Here is a 27,903-nt window from a genome sequence, read left to right on the forward strand (position 1 = left end):
GTGTTAGGTAGGGGAAGGTGAAGGCCCTAAATCCTTGTGTACGATACTCAATAGGGCATGAATCCTGATCCTCAATCACTAACTACCTATGGTGAGTTAATCCCAGTAGCAGAGATAACACTGGGAAGGGGGCTGGCTTCAAGAGCAAAACACCTATGCTGGGGGGTGCACACCTTAAAGCAACACACAAAATGTTAACAGACCAAAATGTAGCCCCTGTTCTACTCACCTCTTAAACCTATTTAACTTTTCATCATTTTATTGTTTCCCCTAATATTCAAAATCTTTTTCCATTTAGGAAATACTATTTAGTCCAATTTAGTGTTATAAGAAACTCACTTTCATCTGTTACCAGATTTACTCATTAATTACATAATTACTAGTGCCTAAGAAGGTACCACTTTTTTTCCCCTCTCAGAGCCTCTATTTTTTTCATTATTCGAGGAACTCTTGTAAAGAGTACACAGTGACATAAATGAAAAACCATCAACAAATCTTGGGGAGGAGGGGGACTTTACCAAAAAAGTATTTCATATATTATTAAGTTTAGAATTCAGAAAATAGAATAATTTCAAGTACCAGCAACTTTTTATTCTTATTAGCACAGACGATAGCCATCAACACAAATGGAAATAGATTCCAGCTCCACAGATACAAACTATAAGCAAAAGCAATCCATTATAAGGGAACACACTGTATCAATCAGAACCTAAATACATAAAGTTGACTCCCTCCCCAGGTCAGTCTGAAGTAGGAAATTGCTTCTGTACACCACCTCATCTCACTTTAATCCTGGTATTCTTCCCAAAATCAAAGAATGATCCACATGCCCCTTTAGTTTAAAAAAATGTTCCTGGATTTTCTCTACTGTCAGCCTTATCATCAGGGAAATTTCCAATTTCTATATTCTCAATTTACAAGGAGCCTCTCTAAAGCAATATTATGTCCTCAGGATAGAAAAATCGCTTTCTTCGTTTACTCTTAAGACATATTGTAAAAAAGAATATGTAGTCTAACTAAAAACTAATTCTCACAGAACAATCCGTTCAAATATAGAATATATGTGACTATGTAACAATATAAAGAGGATTTCTACATCAGATATTCCCCTTGAAAATCATATTAGAGGCGCCTGGGTGGCTCAGTCAGTTGAGCGTCCAACTTTGGCTCAGGCTGTGATCTCACAGTTCGTGAGTTCGAGCTCCACAAGGAGCTTGCTGCTGTCAGCTTGTCAGGGCAGATCCTACTTCAGATCCTCTACTCTCTTTCCCTCTTCCCCTCCCCCACTCACACTCTCTCAAAAAACAAAACATTAAAAAAAAGAAAAGAAAAGAAAGAAAATCATATCTGATTGGAGAAGGCAGGGAGGTGAAAAATATCTCATTGTGTAAAAACAGAAATCTCAGCTCAAGAAAATGCTGAAAAATAAATAAGACGTGAAGGATTAAAAAATATTGGGGCACCTAGGTGGCTCAGTCAGTTAAGCATCGAATTGTGGCTCAGGTCATGATCTCACAGCTCCTTAATTAGAGCCCTGCATCAGGCTCTGAGCTGACAGCTCAGGGCCTGGAGCCTGCTTTGGATTCTGTGTCTCCGTCTCTCTCTCTGCCCCTTCCCCTCTCATACTCAGTCTCTCCCTCAAAAATAAACATTAGAAAAAAAAGAAAAAAAGGAAAATAGAAGTATTTGCTACATTTAATAGAAAGAAATATGAATGTTAATAACTGAAGTACCAGTACTTAAGTGTGTAAGGCTCTAAAGGCTTATTTTTAAAATGTAAGACAAAATATTAAAAATCTGAAATTAATCAGAAATATACAGGCAGTTTTGCTGTGAAACACAAATCATCCTAACACCACAGGTAAAATTCCTCTCCTGCTGTCTAATGGCAACTAAAACACCGATCATTACTGTACCCATCATGAGGTAGATATGTTTAGATGTTGAAGCTAAAGACATGGCATGTGATAGAGCCAATTTCTGCAATTAACAGTATACAATATTTAAAAATGGGAACACTGTCCGAAAAATCTAACTTCAGTTAGGAGCTTCAAGTGTTCCTCTCTTCTTACGTATCCTCTTCAAATTTGCAAACTCTGCAGACCTGCCATATTGCCTTTGGTTTCAATATTACTTGTATGAAGCATCATTGCTCCATTTTTGGGACCTGCTTCTAATCGTTTCACACCTTTTTACATTAATTTGATTGTAGATTTAAATTTCTAGGCTGTGAAAACTAATTCTTTCCCACTTGATTCTTTGATAATAAATATTACTGCAGATCACGTTCAATTATCATGTATGATTTCAAAGCTTATTTTTGCTATACTTCTGAAAATTGAGAAGGAAGGAGGAAGAGAGAGGGGGGAACAGAAAGGAGGGTAGAAAGGGAGGATCAACCCACCCACAAGGATTTGTACTCAATAGCTTATCAAAGCAGTACATCACTTCAGTGCAAATTCTGTACTACACACAACTCTATTTTATACGAATTCTGTAAGTACCAGTGAAGAATGAATACAATGTAATTACCTATGTACATACCTGTGTATTCATCAAAGCTTTTAGACACTGTATGACTTTATGCTGCTTCTTCTTTACAATTTTTTCTTGTCTGCATTGGCATAAAAAACATCACTGTTGGGATTATCGCTGGACATGCAAATGTAGCTTAATTGAAAATAAAAATGAATATACTTACATTTTGCCACTAATCAGTTTTTCCAAAATGTCCAGTAATAATCCAAGCCCCTCATGTCCAAAACTTTCCACCCAACTGATAAACAGGAAAACAAAAAACAAAAAACAAAGGCAGTTATGCATGGTCAGTATTCTAGTTTAGAATATCACAATGAGATATGCTCACAAATATTTCATATTTGTTATATTCTAATCATAAATACAACATAAGAATATCATGTGCAAAATCACTCATGATACATAATCTTATTTGTGAGAGCAGTGATGGGATAAACCAGACTATGTCCATCACTTCTGTGCTCTGTGTCCAGCAACATTGTGTTGGTAGCTAGAATCTGCCCTGTGGGAAGTAACACAATGCAGAAATCAGCAAATGCTGCCAATCACCCCATCTGCCCCCACCCAGAGAGCTGGCCATTAAACATTTACCCACACACCACTGGATAAGCCTCACTTTAAACTTCTACAAAGAGCAGAAATCGGGCAATATTTAAAGAGGGAAGGGGCGCCTGGGTGGCTCAGTCGCTTAAGAGTCTAACTCTTGGTTTTAGCTCAGGTCATGATCTCGCGGTTCATGAGTTCAAGCACTACACCAGGCTCTGCACTGACAGTGCAGAGCCTGCTTGGGATTCTCTGTCTCCTTCCCTCTCTCTCTCCCTCTCCTGCGCTGGTTCTCACTCTCTCTCTCTCAAGATAAAGCACATAAACCTAAAAAAAAAAAAAAAAAAAAGATTTAAAGAGGGAGAACTCAGATGTATGTATTGAAAAGAAAAGTCTTAGGAAAATTTCTCAAACCACTGAAATGCATCCTAATTTCCTAAGTTTCAAAGTTCGATTAAGAGTTTCATCATTATTTTTAAATGAACATTTTCATCTTGACCAAACCACCTCTTTTCATAAACCCACTGGTATAATCATAGTACACTAATGTAATTAGGAAATCACTGCCAATAGACAATTGCTTACCTTGGTTATAGAAAAACTACCTTAATGGGAATTAATACAATTTTTTTTCCAGTGGTGATTTAGAAAGCTTTGAGCAAGAATATCATCTGTTTTTTAAAAAGTAGGGGAAAGAAAATTTTAGGATATATAACTGTGTTTATCTCTTTGTATATGTGTTTGTATGTATGATTGTGTGTGTGTGTGTGTGTGTGTGTGTGTGTGTGTGTGTGTGTGTGTGGCCTTTGAAAAAATCGAACTTTAAAGACAAAGTTTTGTCCAATAACCAAAAGCAAAATATTATAAACATTAAGAACAAGTTTAAGTCACATACCAAGATATAATACCATTTTCTTAAGACACAATAGAACATTTCCTATGACAATAAGAAAACCAAACACAACATTTTTAAATGAAAACAAATATTGTTTAAAAAAAAATCTTCTTCATTTGTACACTTGTGAATACAGCTTACTCACTTATAAACATTCAGAATTTCTGATTCCTACCACACCAAAAAAAAAAGCTATTTGTCATTTAGATTGGCAGACACTTGTCAACTATTTCACTTGTCTCCTCCCTGTCCAGTCAAAGCCATGGAGTAACTAATTCAAGAATGTACTTAAGCAAGAAACATACTCTGATACCCTCCTAGGAAAAGAAAAGCCTAGAATCACTATTACAGTGAAGGTGAGAAAAAAAAAGTTGAATAGAAGTCAGAGTTTTCAAACCAGGATGCTACTTCAAAAGTGACGAGTTTACTCTCCACTATCAGCAACACACAGATTACCTGTAGGCATTTCAAATCTCACTTTCATGTTTCATGAAACACCTACAGCATCTGCTTAACTGTTTGCCTTGTTGACATCCTACTCCGTATTTATTCTTATTTCACATGAAGCAGGGAAGCTTGAAATCAAACACATAAAGAGTAACTTGAGAGTTTTACTGGGGCCGACACTGACACACGTGGACAGACTGTATTCATCGTACCCTCCTGTGTTAGTGTCTCCAAGCGGGACTTCCTACTTTGAAGTGAATTTTTAACAATCTGTATATGCAAAAGTATAACCATGGAGACATTCAAAAGCTAACATAAATGATATAGGATTATTCATATGGCTATCCCTTTCAATCATTGTGGAAAATAAAGTCACTATTCCTAAAACTGCCTTATACCAAAATAATTTAAAACTAGGTTAATATAACAAAATAAACTTTGTTTCATTTAATATGCTCATGGTGAAGCCTACTACAGAATTTAGGAAACTTATTGATCCAAGTAAATCAAGTTAAGTCTTTTGGTCTAATTAATAGAACATAGTTTTGTTTGTTTGTTTGTTTTGTTTTTGTTTTTTTTTTAATTTATCACCCTTGGGGCACCTGGGTGGCTCAGTCGGTTAAGCGTCCGACTTCGGCTCAGGTCATGATCTCACGGTCAGTGAGTTCGAGCCCTGCATCGGGCTCTGTGCTGACAGCTCAGAGCCTGGAGCCTGCTTCAGATTCTGTGTCTCCCTCTCTCTCTCTGACCCTCCCCCGTTCATGCTCTGTCTCTGTCTCAAAAATAAACATTAAAAAAAATTATAAATAAATAAATTTATCACCCTTAATATATCAGTTATAACCAGAATGCTGTGACCCACAGAAGGTCTCATATTAACTATTTTTGGACCCACTAAATAACTCTTCTGAACTACAGAATATAAGCCATTGCAGTAAAACTTACATTCACTCAAGCATATTACATATGAACTACTTCTCTATAAAATAAACTTAATAAATTAAACGTAAAGAGACATTATACCAAATTACTTTACACTGCAATCTTTTAACTCGTGGTAGAAATTAATTTCTGAATAAAATTGGAGAGAATGGTAATAGCCTAATGAAAGTCAGACTATACATTTCATAAAATACATCAAAAACAAAGTGAGGGGGCAGGGGGAGGAAACAAAGATGCTTGATAACAAAAAAAAATATATATAATATTTAAACATAAAAAGCTGGTACTTACTGAAATATTAAAACACAAATTAAGTAAAAACGCTCTCTGTTTTCTTAGAAATTTGCAAGGCCAGCATATTGTTGTACTAACAAGTTGTCACTAACAAACCCATTCTTTCAAAACCTTGGCCCCCACCTCTACTATTTTCAGCATGATTTTTAAAAATAGGGGCAAATATTATTTCTTATCTTTTCTGGAAAAGACGTGCAAGATAAAAAGTGATATTGAGTAGGTAGGCCTGTGGTGCTGACAGAGGTTCATTGAAATCCATAGCTTTTTACAAAAGTAAAAGATTTCTCATCATCAATGTAAGAAACAACCTGGAAAAAAAAATTATCAACTGATCTATAAATGATCAATCTTTAGGAAACAAAATCTGTTCTATTTATTCTGTGCCTGTCAGCATAGTACCATCAGGCATTATGTGGTTTAACTATAAACTGCATTCATGGATGAATAAGCACTGTGCAAATGTTTCTTCCTCATGAATAGAAATGACATAGAGATTAGTATGACATTTGTACGGGGAAAAAATTGCTTAAAAACAGCAAAAAGTAATGTGCTAAGTACTAATTTAACACAAAATCTACCTCTTAAAATTCCGTAACAGGAAATATCAAACTCTTCTTTTTTAATTGCTTCAAGAAAAACTTCTAAGTATATTGCCATTTAGCACTTCCTAGCAGGGGGCTCCATGTAAGAGAAAAAAAAGAGGTGAAGAGGTAACAAAAGGAAAAAAAAAAACAGAGAGAAAGAGAGGTCTCTAGGATTAAATGTCCAAACCATCTTAAAATGTTCAAAGCAGCTTATGCTTTGAAATTCATTTGTTGCTTCCTGAGACACAGGATGAAATCAAAGGTATGCAAAGTGGTTTCCTAGGTGTTGTTGGCTTTATGAAGCAAATACAGTCATCTCAATGAGCAGAAGAGGCAATAATCAGGTCTCAGATTTACTTCCTGGCCCAAGGACACTATCCTTGTATATGTTTCCCACAGACTTAAGTTAGTTATCACCTCTCTTCCCAAATGTGCTCCAAGGAAGGTAAAGATAAATGCATCATAGATTGTCAGAACAAGAATAAACCAACCACGTCCTAAGGGCAACCTTACCAGTCACATACACCTGGAGAATAGGGACCATTTCTAATTTGTCTTTAAATTCCCCAGCACCTGGAATAGACTAAGCGTTCAATAAATGGTTTTAAAATAAAACTGAATCTCCTTCCATTTTTATATATAAGAAAAGAAGACACAGAGAGAGGTTATGGTCACTTAGAAATAGCATCCAGGTCTGCTGATGCCCAGATTCACACCCTTACTTTACATACCTAGAAAAAAAGTACAAAGCAATGACGCTTCCCATGCAGTATCACTGAGCCTGTTCCAACCTTCATGCCAAATACATCAATTCTGATTTCAGAACTGGTACTTATCCATACTGAACCAAGGATGATGAATCTGGAGTCCCTGTCCTTAGCACACTTGAGGACTTGATTGACTGCAGCTCAAAGGGTGATGTGTCATTACTACTCAAACAAGTGTTCATTAACAAAGTCACTCAGCCTTTATGAAGGTCTCACTGTGTGCTTAATACTACAATAGGTATGACAAATACAAAACTGAATAAAACATGTTCTCTGCCCTTGAAAAGATCACAGACTAGTGGTTGAAACAAATGTTGAGATAAATCATTTCCATAATATAATAAATGCTATAATCATGGTGCTAAGGGAACAGAAGATAACAGCATCTACCTCTCCTAGGAGCAAAGCAACTGATGTCTGACCTGAGTTTTCAAGGTTAAGTCAGAGAAAGAGCTGTTTCTAAGGCACTGGGAATGCATGCAAAGCCATTAAAAGAAATGGTCTGTGCCGAGTTCCAGAAACGGCTGTATGAGGTAAAACCAAAAAGGTAGGAAGGAGCTTCTGAAAAAAACTCTGTACAATGTCATGGGCAATGGGAAGCCATTAGCACATGTGGTAGGCAGAATAATCTCACCCCTGCCCCCACCCCCACCCGGGAGATGGCCACGTCCTAACAGCAGAAGCTATGATTATCTGATATAGCAAAAAGAGGAAACAGAAAAGGAAATTCAGGTTACAAATCACAGGATTTTAAAATAGGGAAATGACCCTAAATTACCCAGGTTGAGTCCAACCTAATGACCTAATTTACTTAAATTGAAAGCCTTTCCCCGCGGGATTGGAGAGATGAGGCAGAAGAGAGATGCAAAGCATGAGAAGGGCTCAAAGTTTACAAGCTTAAAGACAGAGAAAGGGGAATAGGAGCCAAGGAGTGTGGGTGGCCTCTAGAAGCTGAGACAACCCTCACATGGCAGCTAGCAAGAAAAAAGGGATGTCAGTCTCAAAACTGCAAGGAATTGAATTTGGCCATTAACTCAATCAAGTAAACATCAAGCACAAAGGATCGCTCTCCATTTATTCAGAACTTCTTGGATTTTCCTCATTATGATTTTGTAGTTTTCAGCATAAAACTGATTGCTAGTGAAAGAATATAACCAATTTTTTTCAGGTGAAAATTTTCCTCTTAATATTGAAGTGTATAGGGCAGTATTATCAACAATATATATGCACACTGCTGTACAACACAGCTCTGAAACTTTTGTATCTTGCAAAATAAAGTCGATTTTTATCTTGAATCCAGCAATGTTGCTGCACCTACTGATTAGTTGTAGTTTTTACAGATTCTTTCAACTCTTCTATGTAAACATGTCATCTACAAAGAAGACAGTTACAGTTCTTCCTTTGGGATTTATACATTTTTGTTTCATTTGTACCTCATCACTATGGCTAGAATTTCCAGCACTGTGTTGAACAAGAGTGGTGAAAGCAAACATCCTTGCCTCATCCCTAGTGTGAGGCGGAAAGTATTCAGCCTTTCACATTTAATGTTAGCTCGAGAATTTTTGTAGATTTAGGTTATCAAATTGAGAAAGTACTCCTCGGTATTAGTTTCCGAGAGTAGCTGTAACAAAGTACCGCGAAATAGAATACATAGAGGAGAAGTTCATTCTCATAGTTCTGGAGGCTAGAAGCCCAATGTCAGAAGTGCTGGGCTCCCTCTGAGACCATGGGTAGACCCCTTCCTTGCCTCTTCCTAGGTTCCGGTGTTAACGGCTACTCCAGGATTTCCCTACCTCCCATCACATGGCACTGTGTCTCTCTTCTTAAAAGAACATAAATCGGATTAAAAGCCCACTCTATTCCTTTATGACCTCATCTTACTCCATCTGTATTGACCCAATTTTCAAATGAGGTCCCATTCTAAGGCGCCAATTCGGACTTAACGTTTTCCTGGGGAACACAATTCAATCCATAACGTCTTTCCTCTTCTGAGAGATTTTATTAGAAGTGTTTAGTTTTTGTCAAATCTTTGCATCTATTGATACGTGATTTTCTTCTTTAGCCCTGTTGATATAGTGCATTTCAGTTAAGATTTTCATGTCTATATTCGTGATGGACATTAGTTTGTAAATCTGGAGTTTGGGGTTTTGATTGTTATTGTCTTTGTTTGGCTTGCTATCAGTATCAGCTTCATAAAATAAATTGTGAATTGTTCCCTGCTCTTGTATTTTCTGGAAAAGGCTGTGTAGAATTGGTATTAATTTTTCTTCAAATCTTTGGTAGAATTCTCCAGTGAAAGCATCTGTACTTGAAGATCTTTTAGGGACTCTTAAAATAGTAATTTAATTTCCTTAATAGCTAGAAGACTAGTCAAATATTCTATTTCATATTGGGTACGTTGTAGTACTTTCTTCTTCAAGAATTAGTCTTTCAAATAAGTTGTCAAATTTGTGTGTTTAAAGTTGTTTGTAGTATTGCCTTATTGCCCTATCGACATTGAGTCTGTGGTGGTATTCTGTTTTACTCCTAATACTGGCAATTTGTCTCTTTTCTTCATCAATAATAAAGGTTTATCAGTTTTATTAATCTTCTCAAAGAACTACATCCCTGTTTCACCAATTTCCTCTATTGTTATTCTGTTTCCAATTTAATTGATTCTACTCGTTATCATTACCTTATTTATTTTCTATTTTGCTTTTTAGATTAAGGTGAGAACTAAAATTATTTATTGGAGCCCTTTTACTTCTCTAATGTATGTATTTAGTCCTACAGATTCCCTTTCTCAGTACAACTTCAGATGTGTGCCACAAGCTTTGAAATGTATTTTCATTAACTTTAGTGTATCTTTTTATTTTCCTTGAGACTTCCCCTTTGACTCAAGGATTATATACAAGTGTGTTGTCTGCTTTCCAAATGTTTGGATATCTTCCTGTTATCTTTGTTATTGATTTCTAGTTTGAGTCTTTTGGTAGAAGAACACATTTGGTATGGTTTCAATTCTTTGAAATTTGATGAGGTTTGCTTTGTGGCTCAGGATACGGTCTAACTTGGTACATGTTCTAAGAAGAGAATGTGTATTCTGCTATTAACTGAAATGTTCTAAACTATGCATTATGTACTTTTACTTAATAGTAGTGTTGAGTTCTTATATCTTTAGTGATTTTCTGCCTAGGTGTTCTATTGATTATTGACTGAGTTGTGAAGTCTCCAAATCTAATTGTGGATTTATCTATTCCCTTCAGTTCTAGTATTTTTGCTTCATATATTGTGGACATCGGTAGCCTGATATGTATACTTAGGATGGGTATTTTGGTGGATTGACTCTTAAAAATCAATCTTTTTCTTTACTCTGAGATCTAAATGATTGGATATTAAAACAGCCACAACTGCCTTTTGATTAATGTTTGCATAATATGTCTTATTATCATTTCACTTTCCATCTGTCTATATCAATATATTTGAAGTGAATTTCTGATAGAAAGCATATAATCAGGTGATGTTTTTTAATCTACTCTGCCAGTCTCCTTTAATTAGCATAACCATTTACACATAATGTAATATTGACATGTTAAGCTCTAGTACTTATTTTTTGGATCTTGTTCATTCTGTTTGTTCATTTTCTTTTGCCTGTCTTCCTGTGGTTTACTTGAACCTATTTTAGAATTCCATTTTGATTTATTTATTGTATTTTTTATTTATAGCTCCTACAGCTTTTTAGAGGTTGCTCTAGGTACATCAGAATATATCAAAGCTTATTGGCGTCATCGTCTCACACGCTTGTGCGAATGGTAGAAGTCTTCCATCCCGTTATGAATCGAATAGTATCCCTCCAATTCATACATACAGGCCCACACCCACAATGTGATAATATTTGGAGATAAGGCCTTCACAGAGATAATTAAGGTTAAGGGACATCACAAGGATAGGGCCCTAATCCAGTATGACGAATGTCCTCGTAAGAGGAAGACACCAGGATTTCACACCCACAGAGGAAAGGCCATGCGAAGACACTACAAGACAGCAGCCACCTGCAAGCCAAAGAAAGAGGCCACAGAAGAAACCAACCCTGAGGGCACCTGACCATGACCTTAAGGCTTCCAGCCTCTGGAATACTGAGAAAATAAATTTCTGTTTAAGCCACCCAGGTTGCAGCCTTTTTATTATGGCACCCCAAGCTAACACATCTCCCTTTATGCACTTTACCCTCCCCATTTAGAGTATCATTGTTAGAAGTACTTCCTCTATGTACAGTGAGAACCTCATCAGACAGAAGTTTTGCTTCTACCAAACATAATTTAGAAAATTCAAGGAAAGTACACTTACATTTTTATTTACACTGTACACTTTCTCTTCCCAGTATTTCAAGGATGCCTTCTTGTATTTCTTTTATTATTATTTTCTTATTCTTTTTCTTATTATTCTTTTATTATTTTTCTGTTTAGAAAATATCATTAGCTATTCTTTTAAGGCCCCAAACTCCCTTTGTTTTCTTTCATCTCAGCATGTCTTGATTTTGCCTTCATTCCTGAAGGATACATTCACAGCATGCAAGATTCTGAGCTGGCTGCTCTTGGCTTTCTTCATTTAAAAACTGTTTCTACCACATGCTTTGGGCCTCCATAGTTTCTGAGGAGAAATCCAGTGTCATGCCATTGGTTTTCTCCATAACCAAAGTGGCATCTCGGGTTGCTTTCAAGAATTTTTACTGTTTTCAGTTGTCAGAAGTTTGACTATGGAAGGTCCTAACGTGAGTTTCTCTGGGTTCACCCTATTTGCAGTTTCACTAGGTTTCTTGAATCTGTAGGTTTAGGTCTTTTGCCAAACTTGGGAAATATTTAGCCATTATTTCTTCATGTAACTTTGCTATCCTCCCACCTCTCAGATCCTCCTAGGATTTGGATAACAAAATGTTAAATCTTTTATTATAGTGCCACAGTTGCCGGAGGCTCTGTTTTGGTTTTGTTTTTCATTTCCTCTCTGTTCAGATTGGGTATTTTCTATTATTCTATACTGCAGTTCACCAATTCTTTCCTCTCATCCTCGCATTTTGTTGTTGTGCCCCTCCAGTAAGTTTTTCATTTCAGTTATTGTAGTCTTCAATTCCAAAATTTCTATTTGATCTTTTAAAAAGAATAAAGTTTCTTCTATTTCTTTATGGAGACTATTTTTTTTTCTTTCAGCATATTCATACTTGCTCATTAAAACATCTTTAGGATGGCTCCTTTGAACATCTTTATTAGAATGTCCAAATATCTCTGACAACTCATTGTTGTCGTCTATTAGTAAAGGTCTCTTTGCACTCAGTTTGAAACCTTCCTCCTTTTTATTATGACAGGTTTTCTATATTGAAACCTGGAAACAGGTTATTATGTTATGATACTTCGGATTTTATTTCAACCTCTTGTTTTTTTAGCTGGCTTCCTATGATACAGCTCAGGTGGAGGAAGGAGGACAGGCATCCCCTCAATACCGCCAGGTGAACACACGAGTCCGTGCTCTCCAATTGGCCTCTGCTGATACCTCAGAAAGAGGCTTCTTGTTACTGCTGGACATGGATGGGTGTCTGAGCTCCCCACCTAGCCTCCATGGTACCTCCCTGGCAGGGAGAAGTAGGACTGCCTTGTTATGCTCACATAACCCCCACTAGAACCAATGGGAGGGGAGGTGTGTTTCCAAATCTGTTTTTGCCAGGTGTACCTATTACTGTAATTAATTTAATAAAAATTACATAAACAGACAAATCACTGCCAAAGAAGCTGCTATTTCTATGAAAACCAAGCCTAATTCTTTGAAAAAGTTTTTTAAATGGCATTTTAAAAAATGCCAGAGAAGTAGACATGAACACAAATGTTTACTATTGAGAGACATCAAAAAGACTTTACAAAAGAATTCTGTATACTTTATAAGAGCCTCTACATTTCTGTTCCACCTTAAAATACCAATATGAGGAAGACCGTGCATCATGGATGTGGTTTGTATAATCATCTATTTCTACTCAGAAGTAGAGTAGGTGCTACTCTGACCTCCTCATCAAAAGTATAGAGGAAAAAAAAAAATGTTCAATCTTTTGAATCCAAAGAATGTTTAGGACATATGTAAATCATTTATCATTCCCTGTGTTAGCCCTAGAAACCAATAGCATCAAACAAAAGGACTTCTTCAGTAGACACACACACACTTCCATATAGTGCCTTTTTAAGTAGGTGATATTACACATTTGTTTCTTCATTTTGCTTGTGTTTTATCTATTTTCTTATAATGAACTCCTACTTTTTGTAGTAAGAAAAATTTTTAATTACCTCCAAGAATAATCTTACATAAACACCTAGGGAAACACAAAGTTATTTTGCTCAAAATCAATATAAGAAACATCCTGAAAGGGGGAAAAAAATATCACTGGTCACATGTGACAAAGTAACGAATTTTATACCTTAACCTTAGAAGGTCAGCTTTAATACTGTGTAATATCCAAATCCAATTTACATTCCTCGGTCAGAGTAATATATCACCAATGCTGAATATAATTATAGCTTATTTTAGCTTTCATTTTCACCTACTCTTAGCAAGGTGACTATATACTTACAATGAACCGGCAGGGGGCGGGGTGGGGGGGGGCGGGAGTAGAGGAGCACAAAGCAATTAACATGCCCTATAGGACAAAACAAACATACACCTCCATCCCAACTGATGGGCATCCACAAAAATTACACTAAATTATACAGGGAATGCAGTAACTAAATAATGTTCTGATTTAAAAATCTACCAAAATTCAAAATGCAAACATTAATACATATATTTTCTAGGAACTGACTTTTAAAGAAATTATATATTTAAAACCAGTCACTTATTCTCACTTCTAATATTAGATGAGACAGTAGAATAACAAACTAAGTAGTCTATTCTCTTAGTTACTTTCTAGCAGTAACATATTGAAAGGTATAAACTATCTAGAAAAAGTAGTCCAAATAGCACAAAAAGAAAACCAGATGAACTGCAGTGATGTAACACAAATCACCAATAAGAAACATGAGCTCTTGATCTTTAAGTGAAAAGACAGTAAAAGAACTATAGAGTTGAAATAACATATACTGGCATGTGCTCTAATCAAAACTTTAGTCCACTATTAAAAGAAACATTGCAGAAAAAAAAATCTTTTGGAATGTATTAAATAGGAGTAAAGGAGTTTCTTGGTATCAAATCAAAATATCATTACTTCAGGAAAGCATTAATGAATTTTTCATCTTAAACAGACTAATTTGACAACCAATATGCGAGGGGGGAAAGAACCCATTATAGTGCAGGTCTTCCACCATCTGTTTTCACCCGAAGTACTTGCTACTATTGCCCAATACTAGTCCCATAAACTTCATTATTAAGTCTATCATCTGCTCCTCATTCTGTCAAGTTCATTACTACCTTCACTCATAATGCTCCCTTCCACAGAGCTGCCTCTTCAGTTACAAACGAAACTATTTCACCTTTCAAGAGCCAATGCAAGTTTCTGTCTTCTTTGAACTCTAGTTCATCTAAGTTTCTCCATTTGCTTACTGGGTCTTACCCACTTGGCCCCAGATCTCTCTCCAGTTACTGTCCGTTTCTTTTTTACAGCATAATGTCTCAATTGCCTCTGAAGAATGGTTAGTACAAGAAGTACTTCTTCACGATCCATTCTTTACCATCCATTTATTCCATCTCACTTCATCTGGCTTCTGCCACCCAGACTCCACAAAACTGCTTTCCTCGAAGGTCACCAAGAACACTCCTCTTGCTCATTCTGGCAGTAACATCTTGCCCCAGGTCTCAGGAGCATTCATGTCGTTTGCCACTTGACCCTACTGAAACTCTCTTCCTCTCTTAGGCTCAGGAAACCAGCCTTTCTGGGTTCTCCTCCTCCCAAATGACCACTGTTCAGTCTGTTTTTCTGGTTTCTCTAGCCTTTCTAGACCATGGATAACTGCTGGAGTTCCCCAGGGCTTCTTCTGAGTGTTTTACTGTATCTTCCTTCCTTCCTTCCTTCCCTCCTTCCTTCCCTCCTTCCTTCCTTCCTTTTCTTTCTCTCTCTCTCTCCCCCCCCTGCACCCCCCACCTGGACTCTCAACTATTCTCAGTGCTTTATGTACAGTCTACATATCAACAGTAGGTAGGCATCTCCACATGTCTCCACTGAGCTCCAGACTCCATTATCCAGCTGCTTGCTTGTTCATATCTCCAACTGTGAAACTCAAACATATCAAACTTAACGTGGTTAAAACAAACATTTTTGTTTTCCACAAAATGTATGAAACAAGTAAAAAAACCATCTTCCTCTATCGCTGTTAATGGCACTACTTTCGTCAGGTCACAAAATCTAGATGTCATTATTGATTCCTCCACTTCAGTCACACACCACAGCCGATCTGTCAACAGGTCCTACAGTTTGTACCTCCAGTTTATCTGCAAAACCCACCCTCTCATCGCCCCACCACTACTACAGTCCTCATCCAAGCCATGCTCATCACTCCTGTGACTAGGCCATAGCCTCCTTTCTGATCTCCCTGTCCACTCTATCCTCCCTTCAATACACTGTCCCCAAAGCAGTTCCTTTTAAAAGGTAAACTTAGAAATACGTGATTTCCATGGGGTGCCTGGTGGCTCTGACAGCTCAGAACCTGGAGCCTGCTGCGGATTCTGTGTCTCCCTCTCTTCCTGTCTCTCTCTGTCTCTCTCTCTTTCAAAAATAATTGAACGTAAGAAATACATCATTTGCCATGTAAATCTCGTTAACAGCCTCATACTTATTTAAAAAAATCTTATGTCTCCCCCCAAGTCACCCTTAAGGTCTCTCATGACCTGGCCACTGTCCACCTCTCTGATGGCTCCATGGCCTCTGGGATTCGACTCCCTCCCTCCACTCTCCTGCCACTCTCCACTTTCCTCACCTCAGGGTCTCTGCTGCCCGAGAGGTGCTTCCTGGCCCTGAAGCAAAGCCTAAGCTTCTCTTAACTAATTCCTTGTCTTCTTAGTCCCTTAATCTTTACTACCTCAAAGACTTCCGCTGACGAGCTTGTATCTAAAAGTGCTCTATGCACTATTCTCAGTCCCTGATTTTTTCTTAACTGAACTGGTATCTTCTGTTATATATTTTCTAGGTCTCACCCCTAGATGCCTCATTCCCGTGATACCTAGCACAGCACCTGAGAATTCTGGTTGCATGAGTAGATTAACTAATACATCCTCTGCCGTACTCTAGTGGCATTTTATCCATACTACACACTTAAAGAGCTGGTGGTATCACTTACTCTATGTGTTCAACGTTTCTCTCCAAATGTGATCTCAGCAAGCTGAAGCCAGGGAGAAGCCTTTACACCTCTCTGAGTTTTCCAACAGAGAGGCGCGTGAAGAAACTCAAACCACCGGACCCCCTACCCTAAAAACTGACTGGTGGCAGCTCATGCATTTCATATTATTTCATGTTTTAACTTCCCTATTCTCTTTTCATTATTCAACTCCATTTAACATGCACCCTGATCTTCCGAGTCCATGTGACAGTTCCTCAACAATTAATTAATTAATAATATTCTGGGCTCCTCCTCAGAATGCCACACCACAGCAGAGATGCCTTATCTTCAGACTCAAGAATGCAAAGTCTCAAAACAAGTGCACAAAGAATATCATCGCAAGACTTGATCTCAAATTATTGTCCAAAAGAGCAGCCTCTAGTGACATGCGAATTTAAGCTTAAATTGCATTCCTTAGTCACATTAAGCATGCTTCAAGTGCTCAACAGTCATGTTTTGAATACTGAAAAGCACAGACCAAGAACATTTGCTGTACAAAGTTCTACTGGACTTCTGCTCAAATGAGCCTCCTTTCTCTCTAGCTCTGTAGAGGCAGTCCAAGTAACCTCAGTGGATCTAACCCTAATGTGTTTATCTTTTATGAATGTTAACATATGAAAGATGTTTAACGTATGAAAACTTAGAAGACTATGAGTTTCTTACATTTATTGATTGTCCCATAACGTAACAAAAGACCTAGAAATCCATGGCCAATATGGATGATAAAATTCAGTTTTATTTCACAAGTTTTTCTGAATCATAAAAATTAAAATTTCCTTCTATTGCCAATATATTTCACCTATGTATTTAGGCCTTATGTAGACAGCTGACCTTTGAACACTGTGGGTGTTAGGGGTGCCAATTCCCCCCGACACAGTGGAAAATCCAATATAATAAACATTTGATGCCCCAAAAACTTAGTTCCTAATAGCCCACAGTTGGCCAGAAGTCTTACCAATAACATAACCAGCTAATTAACACATACGTTGTATATGTGTTATACAGTGTATTTATTCTTACTATAAAGTAAGCTTTACAAAATGGTGAGAAATTCTAAGAGAAAATATATTTGCAGGACGGTACTGTATTAATAAAAATAATTCAAATGTGTGTTGTTCAAAGGTCAACTGTAGTTATGTACTTTTTTAGGTATAGAGACAGCGAGGAATACCAAGACAAAAATCATATTTTAAGTTCTTTGCTTAACTCACCAAGCAATACTTTTAAAACGTTGGTAACGAGGCCAAAAAATTAGTCTCAGGAAGAAACTACACAGACCCTTCATATGTAGGCTACTAAATAATAGGGGGGTTTAGGGTCTGCAATGCAATAATTTTTCCACTGAAGACATTCATCTTCGCCAAAGAAACCAAAGTATTCAGTAAATAACATGATGCTGGTAACGGTTACAAATGTGAACATATAAGGCTTACATTCTCTGAGGACACGGCAAAGCAACTGAAAGGCAAAGTTTCTTGTATTTCACTTCTACGGTCAGGAGAAGCTGTACACGTTTAAGAGCAGCACTTTTCCCAAATTGTTATAACACTATCTTCTGTTGTCTTTTAAACAGTAATCTAATCTTTTCCCATAATTAGTTTTCAGTCACAATTCTTTCTCTTATGCCTGAATATCAAACTACTCTATTTTAAAAAGGAAGATTTGAGACCCTGTGTTAATTGTGACAGACTTTACATATGAATTTTTGAAAATTAATCTTCACTATTCAAACAGCAATTTATATTTTATTTTAAATAGACTAGGAGATATATATTATCAAGTAGATGGGGAGGATTTTACTTCTAGGGCCTTTCAGGTCAAGTATAAATTGAGCTACACAGCTGTTATTCATCGTGTACAGAAAATACGTATTTCTCAGTTAAAAGCAATTACTATATTTCCAATGCACTGTACTTTTATTGTTAACCTTGCATTCAAAGTCAAAGCTTTTCAGACACAGATAGAGTTAACTTTGAAACCAAATAATTATGACATATTTTAAAACAGCTATAAGCCAAAACCAAACTGTAGTATGAATGACAATACACAAAGGACGAAGTCTCCCGCCAGCGGGGAACATGAAGTCTTCTCGGAGATTTCTCAGAGAAATTACTCCAGCTTTGGTAGGACTGGGAAAGCAGTGGAAAGTATTGGCATGCCCTTTAAAATATCAGGTTAGTACTCATTTATAAACATTAATATTTTCTTTCAGGGCATTTTGCATTAATATTTCATTCTTTTAAAACACTTTGGAAAGGACTTCAAAATGATCTAAAATTAGAGGGCATTTTCAACAAATATTTCTTTAATAAGCAATATTAAGAGTCATAAAAGTAATGGATACTGAATGTTAATTTAGACATAAATAATACAAGGTATATCCTAAGATATATGGTATCGTCTAAATACAGAAATAAAGAATATTAACATCTTACCTAGACTTGGTGACTTTCTATTGAAAACAACCTAGAAAAAATGCTTTGTAGAGGTAAAAGTACATCTCCCTGAGAAAAGTTCTGTAAAATAAACATGAATCCAATGGGTATTTTTAGCATACCAAAGGGGATGTTCCTGTGACTTTCACGATGTGCCATATTGCCGATTCCCTCATCCTAGCTACAGGCAGTCACACTGAAGGCTGTCGTGGCCCACACCTTTTGCACTGCCTGTCAGACACACCCCTCCTCTCCGTTTCTACCCCTTAACAGCTGGTGCAAAGCCCATTCCCTTTGCCTTATCCAAGACAGAACTCCCCGCTAAAGGCAGCCTCTCATGGATCGCTCGTTTCTTTTTGGGATTCTCTTGATACAAATGCTCACTCATCCTTGGAGGTTTTAAAAATCTTTTAATCTTTCAGACTTCAAGTCCTTTATATTTTCCCATAGTCCTGAACTTAACTTTGAGGATATAATCGTCATGCAGTATTTATGTCCAAGAAGCAAGCAGCTAACCAGAAGAACCAAGGTGTTTAAGCAGCAATGTCTAATAGAATTTTTTTTACGGTGACATAAATGGTTTCTGTGTGCGGTTCAATTTGCTAGCCACTAGCCACAAGTGCCTCTTGAGCACCTGAAATGCTTACCCCCACCCCGGCTTCATTAGTTTAAATAACCACAAGGACCTAGTGGCTACCTTATTAAAACAGCACAGGAAGGAAAACAGAACCATCTGTATTACGTGGCCTCCTGGCATCACTAGAGGAGGGGGGAAAAAAAAAGGAAAGACAAGACAGAAGAAATAGAAGAATGTAGACCACCCAGGAAAATCTTTACCCTTCCTGCCCACTTGAGAAACTACCACTATTAATAACACCATACACCTATACATATTGTTAATTCCCAAACTTTTTTCTAAGGCTTATTTTTAAAAAGAAATTTTGTATCTCATGTCTTATTTTAAAATTCTAAAACATGTCAGGCAATAAAAATAAACTGAAGCATATTAGTGAGAACATTTACTATCCTCCTCCTCTCGGTTCTACTAAAGAAGAGGCCTTCTCCTATGTTCCCCAGAAAAGAATATTAGGGATTACTTCCAGTCACTCCCTCCATCTCATTATTTGGAGATTTCCCCACCACCCCTCCCCCCCCCCCATTCACCACCACCCAGAAGGACTGATTTATCAAATTAGAGAAAGTGGGGAAGGGATCCTGACCCTGGCCTACAGTTGTCTATTCTTTCTACTGAGGAGAGTGTGGGAAGTTTGATTCACTGGGATGAAGTACATTTCACCTTCAAAAGTCCCAGTTGTGCTCTGCAACTTGGCCTTTCCAGGAGTCCAGAGGTTATTCCTAAGCTCGCTTCTGTTATCTACTTTAACATGTTCAGAACTCAAGGGCAAAAAGGGATGTATCTGCATCTCTTCAAAACCAGTCGTTTGCATGTTTCTGTGTGAAACAGGACAGCTGTTAGAGAAAATAAAGAGTAAAAGGTCTCTTTTTTAATCTAATTGAGGGGTAAGTACTAAACAGAAAAAAAGATCTTTGGGAGGCAAAGTAAAAGTGAGGTATTGAGAAAGTATTGAAGTCAATGTGGGAGCTGAGCTAGTGACCATTTATTTATCTGGAGTAAACGGACAATCTTCAAATAGAGGTAAGTTTCAACAAATCCAGAGCAGGACAGCCCTTTGTATTCTTAGAAAGTTTATGCCCAGATCCAAGTCCTGTAGCATATCATGAAAATACTTATTTTTATCTCCTAGTAGTAAGATAAATGAAACTAAAACCTGGAAGAAATGAGAATTTAACACTTACTGACCTATTCTCTGCCCCACTAAATAATGTACAGATGCTTGACCCCTTTCTTCTCCTTCCCCTTCTTCCCTTTCTGCTGTTCTGATCTAGTTTCAAAGGGGCTCATTTTGTAGGCTCAATGCCGGCCCCCATTAGCTTCATGAACAGAGTTCTCGTCCTCCCCCTCTAGCCCAGGGGTGGAGCAACTTCTCACTGCTGCCAATCAGGTCCTCACTGCTTCTTATGTGGTTTCTCAGTCTTTCCATCAGTTATTTAACCTATTTCTGGTATTAACTTCTTTAAAAAAAAAAAAAAATTACAGCGTGCTCTCTGGTGTCTGTCTTCCCGCTAGGACTCTGACAACATATATACTACATACATATATATGCGCATATGTATGTACAGTTTCATTCTGATTCCTTCCCATCTCCTTCCTAGGAAAGGATCTTTGCTAAGACTGACAAAAGCAACAGCAACTCCTCTAGGATCATAATGCAGTATAATTAAACTTTAGGAAGAGGTCCATCTGGGTAAAAGTTTGACCTGTAGATATTTCGGTTTGGGTGCTTTGAAAAGGCTGTACACCCCCTCCCACCACATGTCATTTAGATCCACTGACTAAAATTAGGGGTTCTGCAGACAGGAGAGAAGGATGAAGGCCTGGGGGGCTGGACGCTAAGTCGTCCTCGCTCAAGGCATACCCTATCTCTCATCATAGTCACTGTCCCTTCCCCCAACCCAGGGACAGACACAGGGTGTAGGAAACGCAGACTTTTTACCCAAGTGGGTAAATTTACTCCTGCCATGAATTTCTAGGATGTTTTTTGAGGAGTATTATCACGTTCCACAAATCTCTAATGCCAAACCATGATTTTCAAAAAGATATAAACATCACTTCACCCAGATAAAGTCAACAGTGTCAAATATTTATTTACTACATTAATGTGGGAACCAGCAAGATGGTGAGGCTGGTTCAAAAAGAACTAGAAAAATCAAAGGATTTTAAGGTGCCTTAAAGGATAGAAGAATGCTAATTGAAATGCAAGACTGATATCCTGCAGAGTAATAAAACCATAACTTCTAGAGTTCAACTTTTTAATATATAATTTTATTTATTTACTTTGAGATAGAGATAGCACAAGCAGGGAAGGGGCAGAGAGACAGGGAGGGAAAGAATTCCAAGCAGGTTCTGCACTGTCAGCACAGAGCCCAACACAGGGCTCAATCCCACAAACCATGAGATCATGACCTGAGCTGAAATCAAAAGTTGGATGCTTAACCAACTTAGCTACCCAGGCTCTCCTCTAGAGCTCATCTTGGCGGGGGGGGGGGGGGGGGGGGGGGGGGGGGGGGGCAGGGTAAGCAAAAGTAAGGTAAAGTAAAATAAGTATATGAACATATTAACATAGGCACTTTAAAAATATGAAGCAAAACCAAAAAACAGTTAACAGGAATTCACCACTGACCAACTGGTCTGACAAATAAATGACAGAAAGGAGGAAGCCCTCTACTTGTCTGTTTATATCCTTCTGAGAAATTGGGATTTGGGGCGCAAAACTTTAATACTTGTTTTTCTTGTATTAAAATAGCGATCTGCAACAATTCTACCAAAAACCGTCACTGAAACAAGATTTTAAAGTTGTATCTGTGGTAACAAGAAAGTAAAGTATCCTTAAAAGAAAAATTTAAAGAGAGAGAAAGAGGAATTCAGAGAGGTAAGCCAGCCTTGAGCCCCACTTGCTCTGCCCTATGATACAAAGGAAATCAACGTTTCCTTTGTGATTGTGGTACAGAGTCAAAGGGACAAGAGCCAAAGCCTAGAGGCCATTATCAAGGCTAGGACACACGGCAAAAATGAGAATCTCAAAGGGTCACACCTGCAATAAGAAGGTAAGCTAGAAATAAACCTATCCACCTGCCCAGTAAAGGACAAGGCAAATATGTTCTGGTAACATATAACCCAAGTTAGATACATGTAAGGTGCCCATGTGTTAAAACAAACATAACACCAAAAACAAAAGTCCAAAACACCTCAAGCCAGAAATTTTAGTTTAAGTTGGTTCTGGGTTATTAGTATCCATATGTGTCTAGTAGTTGAAAATCATTCAATTCATTCTAGCAGAATATATCTTCAAAATAAATCTCAAAGAAAAAGTTCAAAGGGACAGGAGGCCACTCTCATTACAGAGCACACAAAGAAACAAGACATGAGTAAAGATGGAAAGAACTAACCAGCCAACCAAATAACCAAGATCAGGCCTGAGAAATTTTCACTTACTAGATTACAGACCTAGAAAGTAGGGATACTTACTATGTTTAAAGAAATAAAACAGGATTAAAAACAAGCATGAAGCAACAAATTATGAAAAAGACAAGGAGTTTTAAGACAGAAACAGAGGCACCTGGGTGGCTCAGTAGGTTGAGTGTCCAACTCTTCATTTCAGCTCAGGTCATGATCTCATGGTCTTGAGATCAAGCCCCACGTCAGGCTCTGTGCTGACAGAGCAGAGCTCCTCTCTCTCTGCCCCTCCCTCTGCTCACACTCTCTCTTTCAAACTAAATAAACTTAAACATAAATAAATAAAATGGAACGAAGGAGAAATAACAGGGATGAAATTATAATAATGGAAATTTAAAATGCAACATATAGCTCAATACCATATTAGACACCAGTGAAGAAACAAGAAAACGAGAAGATCTAATAAATAAATATAAATGCTTCCAGAATATAGAGGAAGAATATAGAGGGATATAGAGGAATGTAAACTATTAAGTTGATAATAAATAATGGCATATGGAGGAAGAAGGCCTGCATCCTAACATATATAAAATGAGGAAAAATTGTAAAAGGATAATAGCTGAAATTTTCACAGAATGTATTAAGGACACCAAACCATACTCAGCAAGCTCCCCCAAAACCCTAGAGGATAAATAGGAAAATTTCAACCTAGACACAGAACAGAGAGAAAAGGCAGATTACCCGGAAAAAAAATGAGTTTTAGATCAAGAGCCAACCCTTTGAAAACAGCAATGCAAGGCAGAAGAGGAAATACTATCTTCAGTGCACTAACTTATCTAAAAGCCCTCCATTTCATGCCTTAGGAAAAGCATCCTTCAAAAGTAAAGGCAAATTAAGTCACTTTCTGACAAATTAAAGAGTTTTACCATTAAAAGACTTTGGCCAAGGGAGCCTAATAATATACTTGAAGCAAGAGTAAAATCATCGGAGACAAATATGTAATACCCAAAAAGGAATGACTGAATGAATGTGCAAACATATATACGTATACACATATCTGTAGTTTGACTCAATAGTAACAGCTAATTTGTGACATTAAAAAGAAAAAAAATACAATTAATATATCACACAACACTAGCATACAAATTAACAGAAGGTGATTGGTGTTCAAGTATTTTTAGGTCTATGTTCTTAGGTTCAAAACACAGGATATTGCTTATTTTTGTCCCTTTTAGGCACATGAATATTAAATTTCCTTTTTGAGTGTGTACATGCTAACTTTCTTTTTTAAGATCAGAAAGGGAAAATGTGTTCCAAATTAGTAAGTAAGGAAAAAAGTGAAATGAGAAATTAAAAATCTACCCAAAAGAATTTAAGGAAGAAGGAGAGGAATAATACAGAAAAGGAACAAAGAGCAGAAGGGTGGGTGTATAAAGGAAGATGAACACAGTGCAAGCAGCACAAACTACTTGAAAATTCAAAATGAAATGTCAGGTACAGATTCCAATACGTTTTTACAGTGGCGATGAAAACATAAAACTACCAGAAAATGACAAAGACTATCAGATTTGTTAAAAAGAGCATTTGTATACTATTTGTAATAGATCTTCCTAAAACATAAGAAAAAATAAAAGTATGGGAAAGTATGGATTGTGATGGTGTGTGCGTAGTTGCACACATCAACGTACTTAAGTCTATCAAATACAATAGAGAGGCAAAGTCTCAGAAGAATGCACAGAAGATTATGCTGTTTACAGGAAGTGACAAAGATAAAACCAAATAATACACAAATTAAGAAGACATATATGGTGAAACTATAATGAAAAGAAAAAACAAAGATAACCCCTAAATTCAAAACAGCACTAACCACAGTATAGCAGGAGAACGGGACATAGAATTAAGCAGGGATGCATGGAAGCTTCCAAGTTACAAGCCTTATTTCTATCTTAGCTTCACAGGTAGGCAAGTGGGTGCTTGTTTTTCTCTTATCACAATGTCTTTACTACATGTTTAACGTTTTACAAAAATCTAATTTTAGGGGCGCCTGGGTGGCTCAGTTGGTTAAGCATCCGACTTTGGCTCAGGTCATGATTTCACAGTTTGTGGGTTTGAGCCTCGCGTTGGGCTCTGTGCTGACAGCTCAGGACCTGAAACCTGCTTCAGGTTCTGTGTCTCCCTCTCTCTACCTCTCCCCAGCTTGTACTCTCTCTCTCACTCTCAAAAATAAACATTAATAAAAATTTTTGAGAGATAAATAAAAATACATAAAAATTTAAATAACTATTAGCAACTTCAAAATTACCGGTCTTGACTTTTTTCTCCAGATCATGTTAGTATCAATGAGTATGATGATCTCATTGCTTGCCACAAACTTCTTTGTCTCTTCACACAAGTGGTATAAGGCACAAAATACGTGTCAATTCTAAAACGAAGCTCTTCTATCAGCTTTGTGTTTAAGCACAGAAAAACTAAATTCTAAACATGGCACTGATCAAATGGAATAAAGATCCACAAAGGCTGCTCAGTTGCTTTACGGTAAACATTTTACTGCACATTTTTCTTAAAGTGATTTTTTGGAAGTTACAGTTATTACCTTAATCAAACCTAGTTCCAAAACCCCTTAGAATTTTAATGAAAAGATAATGTTAGCAAAAAAAAAAAAAAAAAAAATTCTTGTAAACTTCAAAAAGCACATGTTAACTATGAGTAAAGGAAAATAATGCCTAAGATTAACACGAGACCTGATAGATTGGATTTTCTGAGCCAGAAATCGTGCCCTTGACAACTACATCAAATTGAGAAAATGAAGATACATTCTGTAATTCATTTGCTATCTGCATAGATGAGTATGGACGAAAATGCTTGTTATCAATCATAATAATGTTAGTGTCTACTTTTTTACGTTTCCACCTCAACATGTTCAATAGCTGAAACATAATTGTTGTCTATGTCAAGATCCACTAACAGTTATAATTGACAATTTGAAGAAGCTGGTCTTTTCTTAGTGTTCCAAAACTAAAGCACTGTGTCTTTTAGCTTTAAACTGTCACCGAGAATATTGAATAATCAATAAAACTTCAAAACAGAAGAACTTTGTGGTCTTCAAATCAACTCTTCATAAAAGGTGGCAAATAACATGATATTTAATGCACTGGTTTTCACATAATTCACTGTCTGGAGGGTAGAAGGTTGACATGGCTCATAATTGGTAGGTAGCGTTTCAGAAGCAGATAAATGATTCTGCAAGTATTGCATATCTAGATGGGGGTGGGGTGGAGGGAAGGGAGGTTTTCTTCTTGATCCTTGACTTTTTATTTAAATAAAACTCAATCCCAAACCAACATTGGAGAACCATCATTAATCAGTTCTCATGTTTCTTTTTTTCAAATTTATTCACAGACATTGAAGAATTTTAACTCTGATTTACTCAATAATACTACAGGGCTAACAACGATCTCAAAAGATTCTTAAAAGAATTTTAATTATTTTTCTCTTGAAATTGAGTCACACACTATACATCAAAAAATATGAAAAACACACTTTACCAGCAGACACAAAACTAATAGAAAAGTCCAAAGATTTGAACATAGGCATAAATTCAACTTTTACACATCCAAAGAAGCCATTCCACTAACTGGAGCACTGCACACAGAAATAATCTTGAGTATCTTCTCAATTTTCTCTCTACATCAAGTGCCACAATTTCAGAAAAACTTCTCCAATGGTAAGATTTCTATCATTTATAGGGAAACATCGATAGCTTGTGGATTCCTGGTAATATAGCAGGTAATATAGCAGTTTAAGGCGAAATCACATATAAATGTATCTGCTGTAATATACATGAATTCATACATAAAAGTTTTCCTTTTGCTATCATAGTCACCTAATCAAATTATGAAGATAGCAAGAAGGGTCTGCTTCTAATCAAATTGAAAAACCACAAAAACAACCATTGCTCAGTGGTTGCCAGATAAACTAAGACATGGAGTGCATCTCTCCAGTCAACCCCAAAATATCCTTTTGCTACATTTAAACTCCATAAGTACAGGACCTGGATCTGCTTTGCTATTTACCCAAGCCCCACAAGACAGGGCTTTGTAAGTATTAGGTGCTCAGTAATTATTTTTTAAATGAATATATTAAATAGGTACAGATTCAACTGGAAAGCAGATTCAACTGGAAAGCAGAGTTCTTCATGTATGATTATACCTGCCAAATAAATTCTCAATTCAACTCAGTGTCTAACAATAGCCAAGGTAAAACTGAAGGAAGCTCAAATTAAACTTCATTGTTTCAATCGACAAGTATTCACTGAGTACTTTTTATGTACTGTGTGCTATGAGTGGTAAAGAGAAGTAAGTAAGACATAGCAAGTCCTGGTCTCCTTCCCCTCATTAAGCTTACAGCCTAGAAAACAGGCTGGATGTGGGGAAATATGGAAAAACAAAGATAAAGTTGAAATATACTTTGTTTCCTCTTCACACTCCTCAGTTAAACCTCACTCACTTCATGTCTCAACAGGTAAGGTCTTTTCGTTTTAAATAGGTGTACTGTGAAGGATTTTTTCATACTGTAGCCCAACTTCAGAAATGTCCAAAAAAGTAGTAACAGAGCAGACATCAAAGAGATTCTATTACATATTATTAACCTCTGTAGTCATTCTAGCCCTGACAATTATTTATACACACACACACACACACACACACACACACACACTTTTCAAAAATTTTTTTTAATGTTTATTTATTTTTGACAGAGAGAGAGACAGACTGTGCAGGCAAAGAGAGAGAGGGAGACACAGAATCTGAAGCAGGCTCCAGACTCTGAGCTGTCAGCACACAGCCCCACCTGGGGCTCGAACTCACGAAGCATGAGATCATGGCCTGGGCAAAGGTCAGACACACAACTGACTGAGCCGCCCAGGTGCCCCTCAAACACACATATCTTACACACATCTAATACACAGTATTTTCTTATGCAAAAACAAGCATTCATTTATTATACAAAAGAAGCCAAAACTGATCTACCTCAGACCCTTACAGCTCTGAAATTTTATGACTGCTCAGACATTTCATAACAACTTCTGCTTGAACTTTTTCAAGAAT

At 37.1% G+C, this 27,903-nt stretch overlaps 1 protein-coding gene and 1 long non-coding RNA gene across 2 annotated transcripts in view; one reads left to right on the top strand and one right to left on the bottom strand.

Annotated features, from left to right (window-relative positions):
* DIAPH3 (diaphanous related formin 3) overlaps window positions 1-27,903 on the bottom strand; it is a 503,867-nt gene that overhangs the window by 363,545 nt on the left and 112,419 nt on the right. Inside the window, exons 6-7 of the mRNA XM_015536788.2 lie at window positions 2,702-2,776; window positions 2,545-2,614 (exon numbers count right to left, since the gene is read on the bottom strand). Coding sequence (XP_015392274.2) covers window positions 2,545-2,614; window positions 2,702-2,776 — 145 coding nt within the window. The remainder of the gene's footprint in view (window positions 1-2,544; window positions 2,615-2,701; window positions 2,777-27,903) is intronic.
* On the top strand, window positions 13-11,143 carry LOC122236519. The gene is made up of 3 exons (XR_006214565.1): window positions 13-91; window positions 7,410-7,557; window positions 11,000-11,143. It is a non-coding gene; the product is annotated as an uncharacterized LOC122236519 (long non-coding RNA).

This window comes from Panthera tigris, chromosome A1 (assembly GCF_018350195.1).
Source record: "Panthera tigris isolate Pti1 chromosome A1, P.tigris_Pti1_mat1.1, whole genome shotgun sequence".
Taxonomy (NCBI): domain Eukaryota; kingdom Metazoa; phylum Chordata; class Mammalia; order Carnivora; family Felidae; genus Panthera; species Panthera tigris.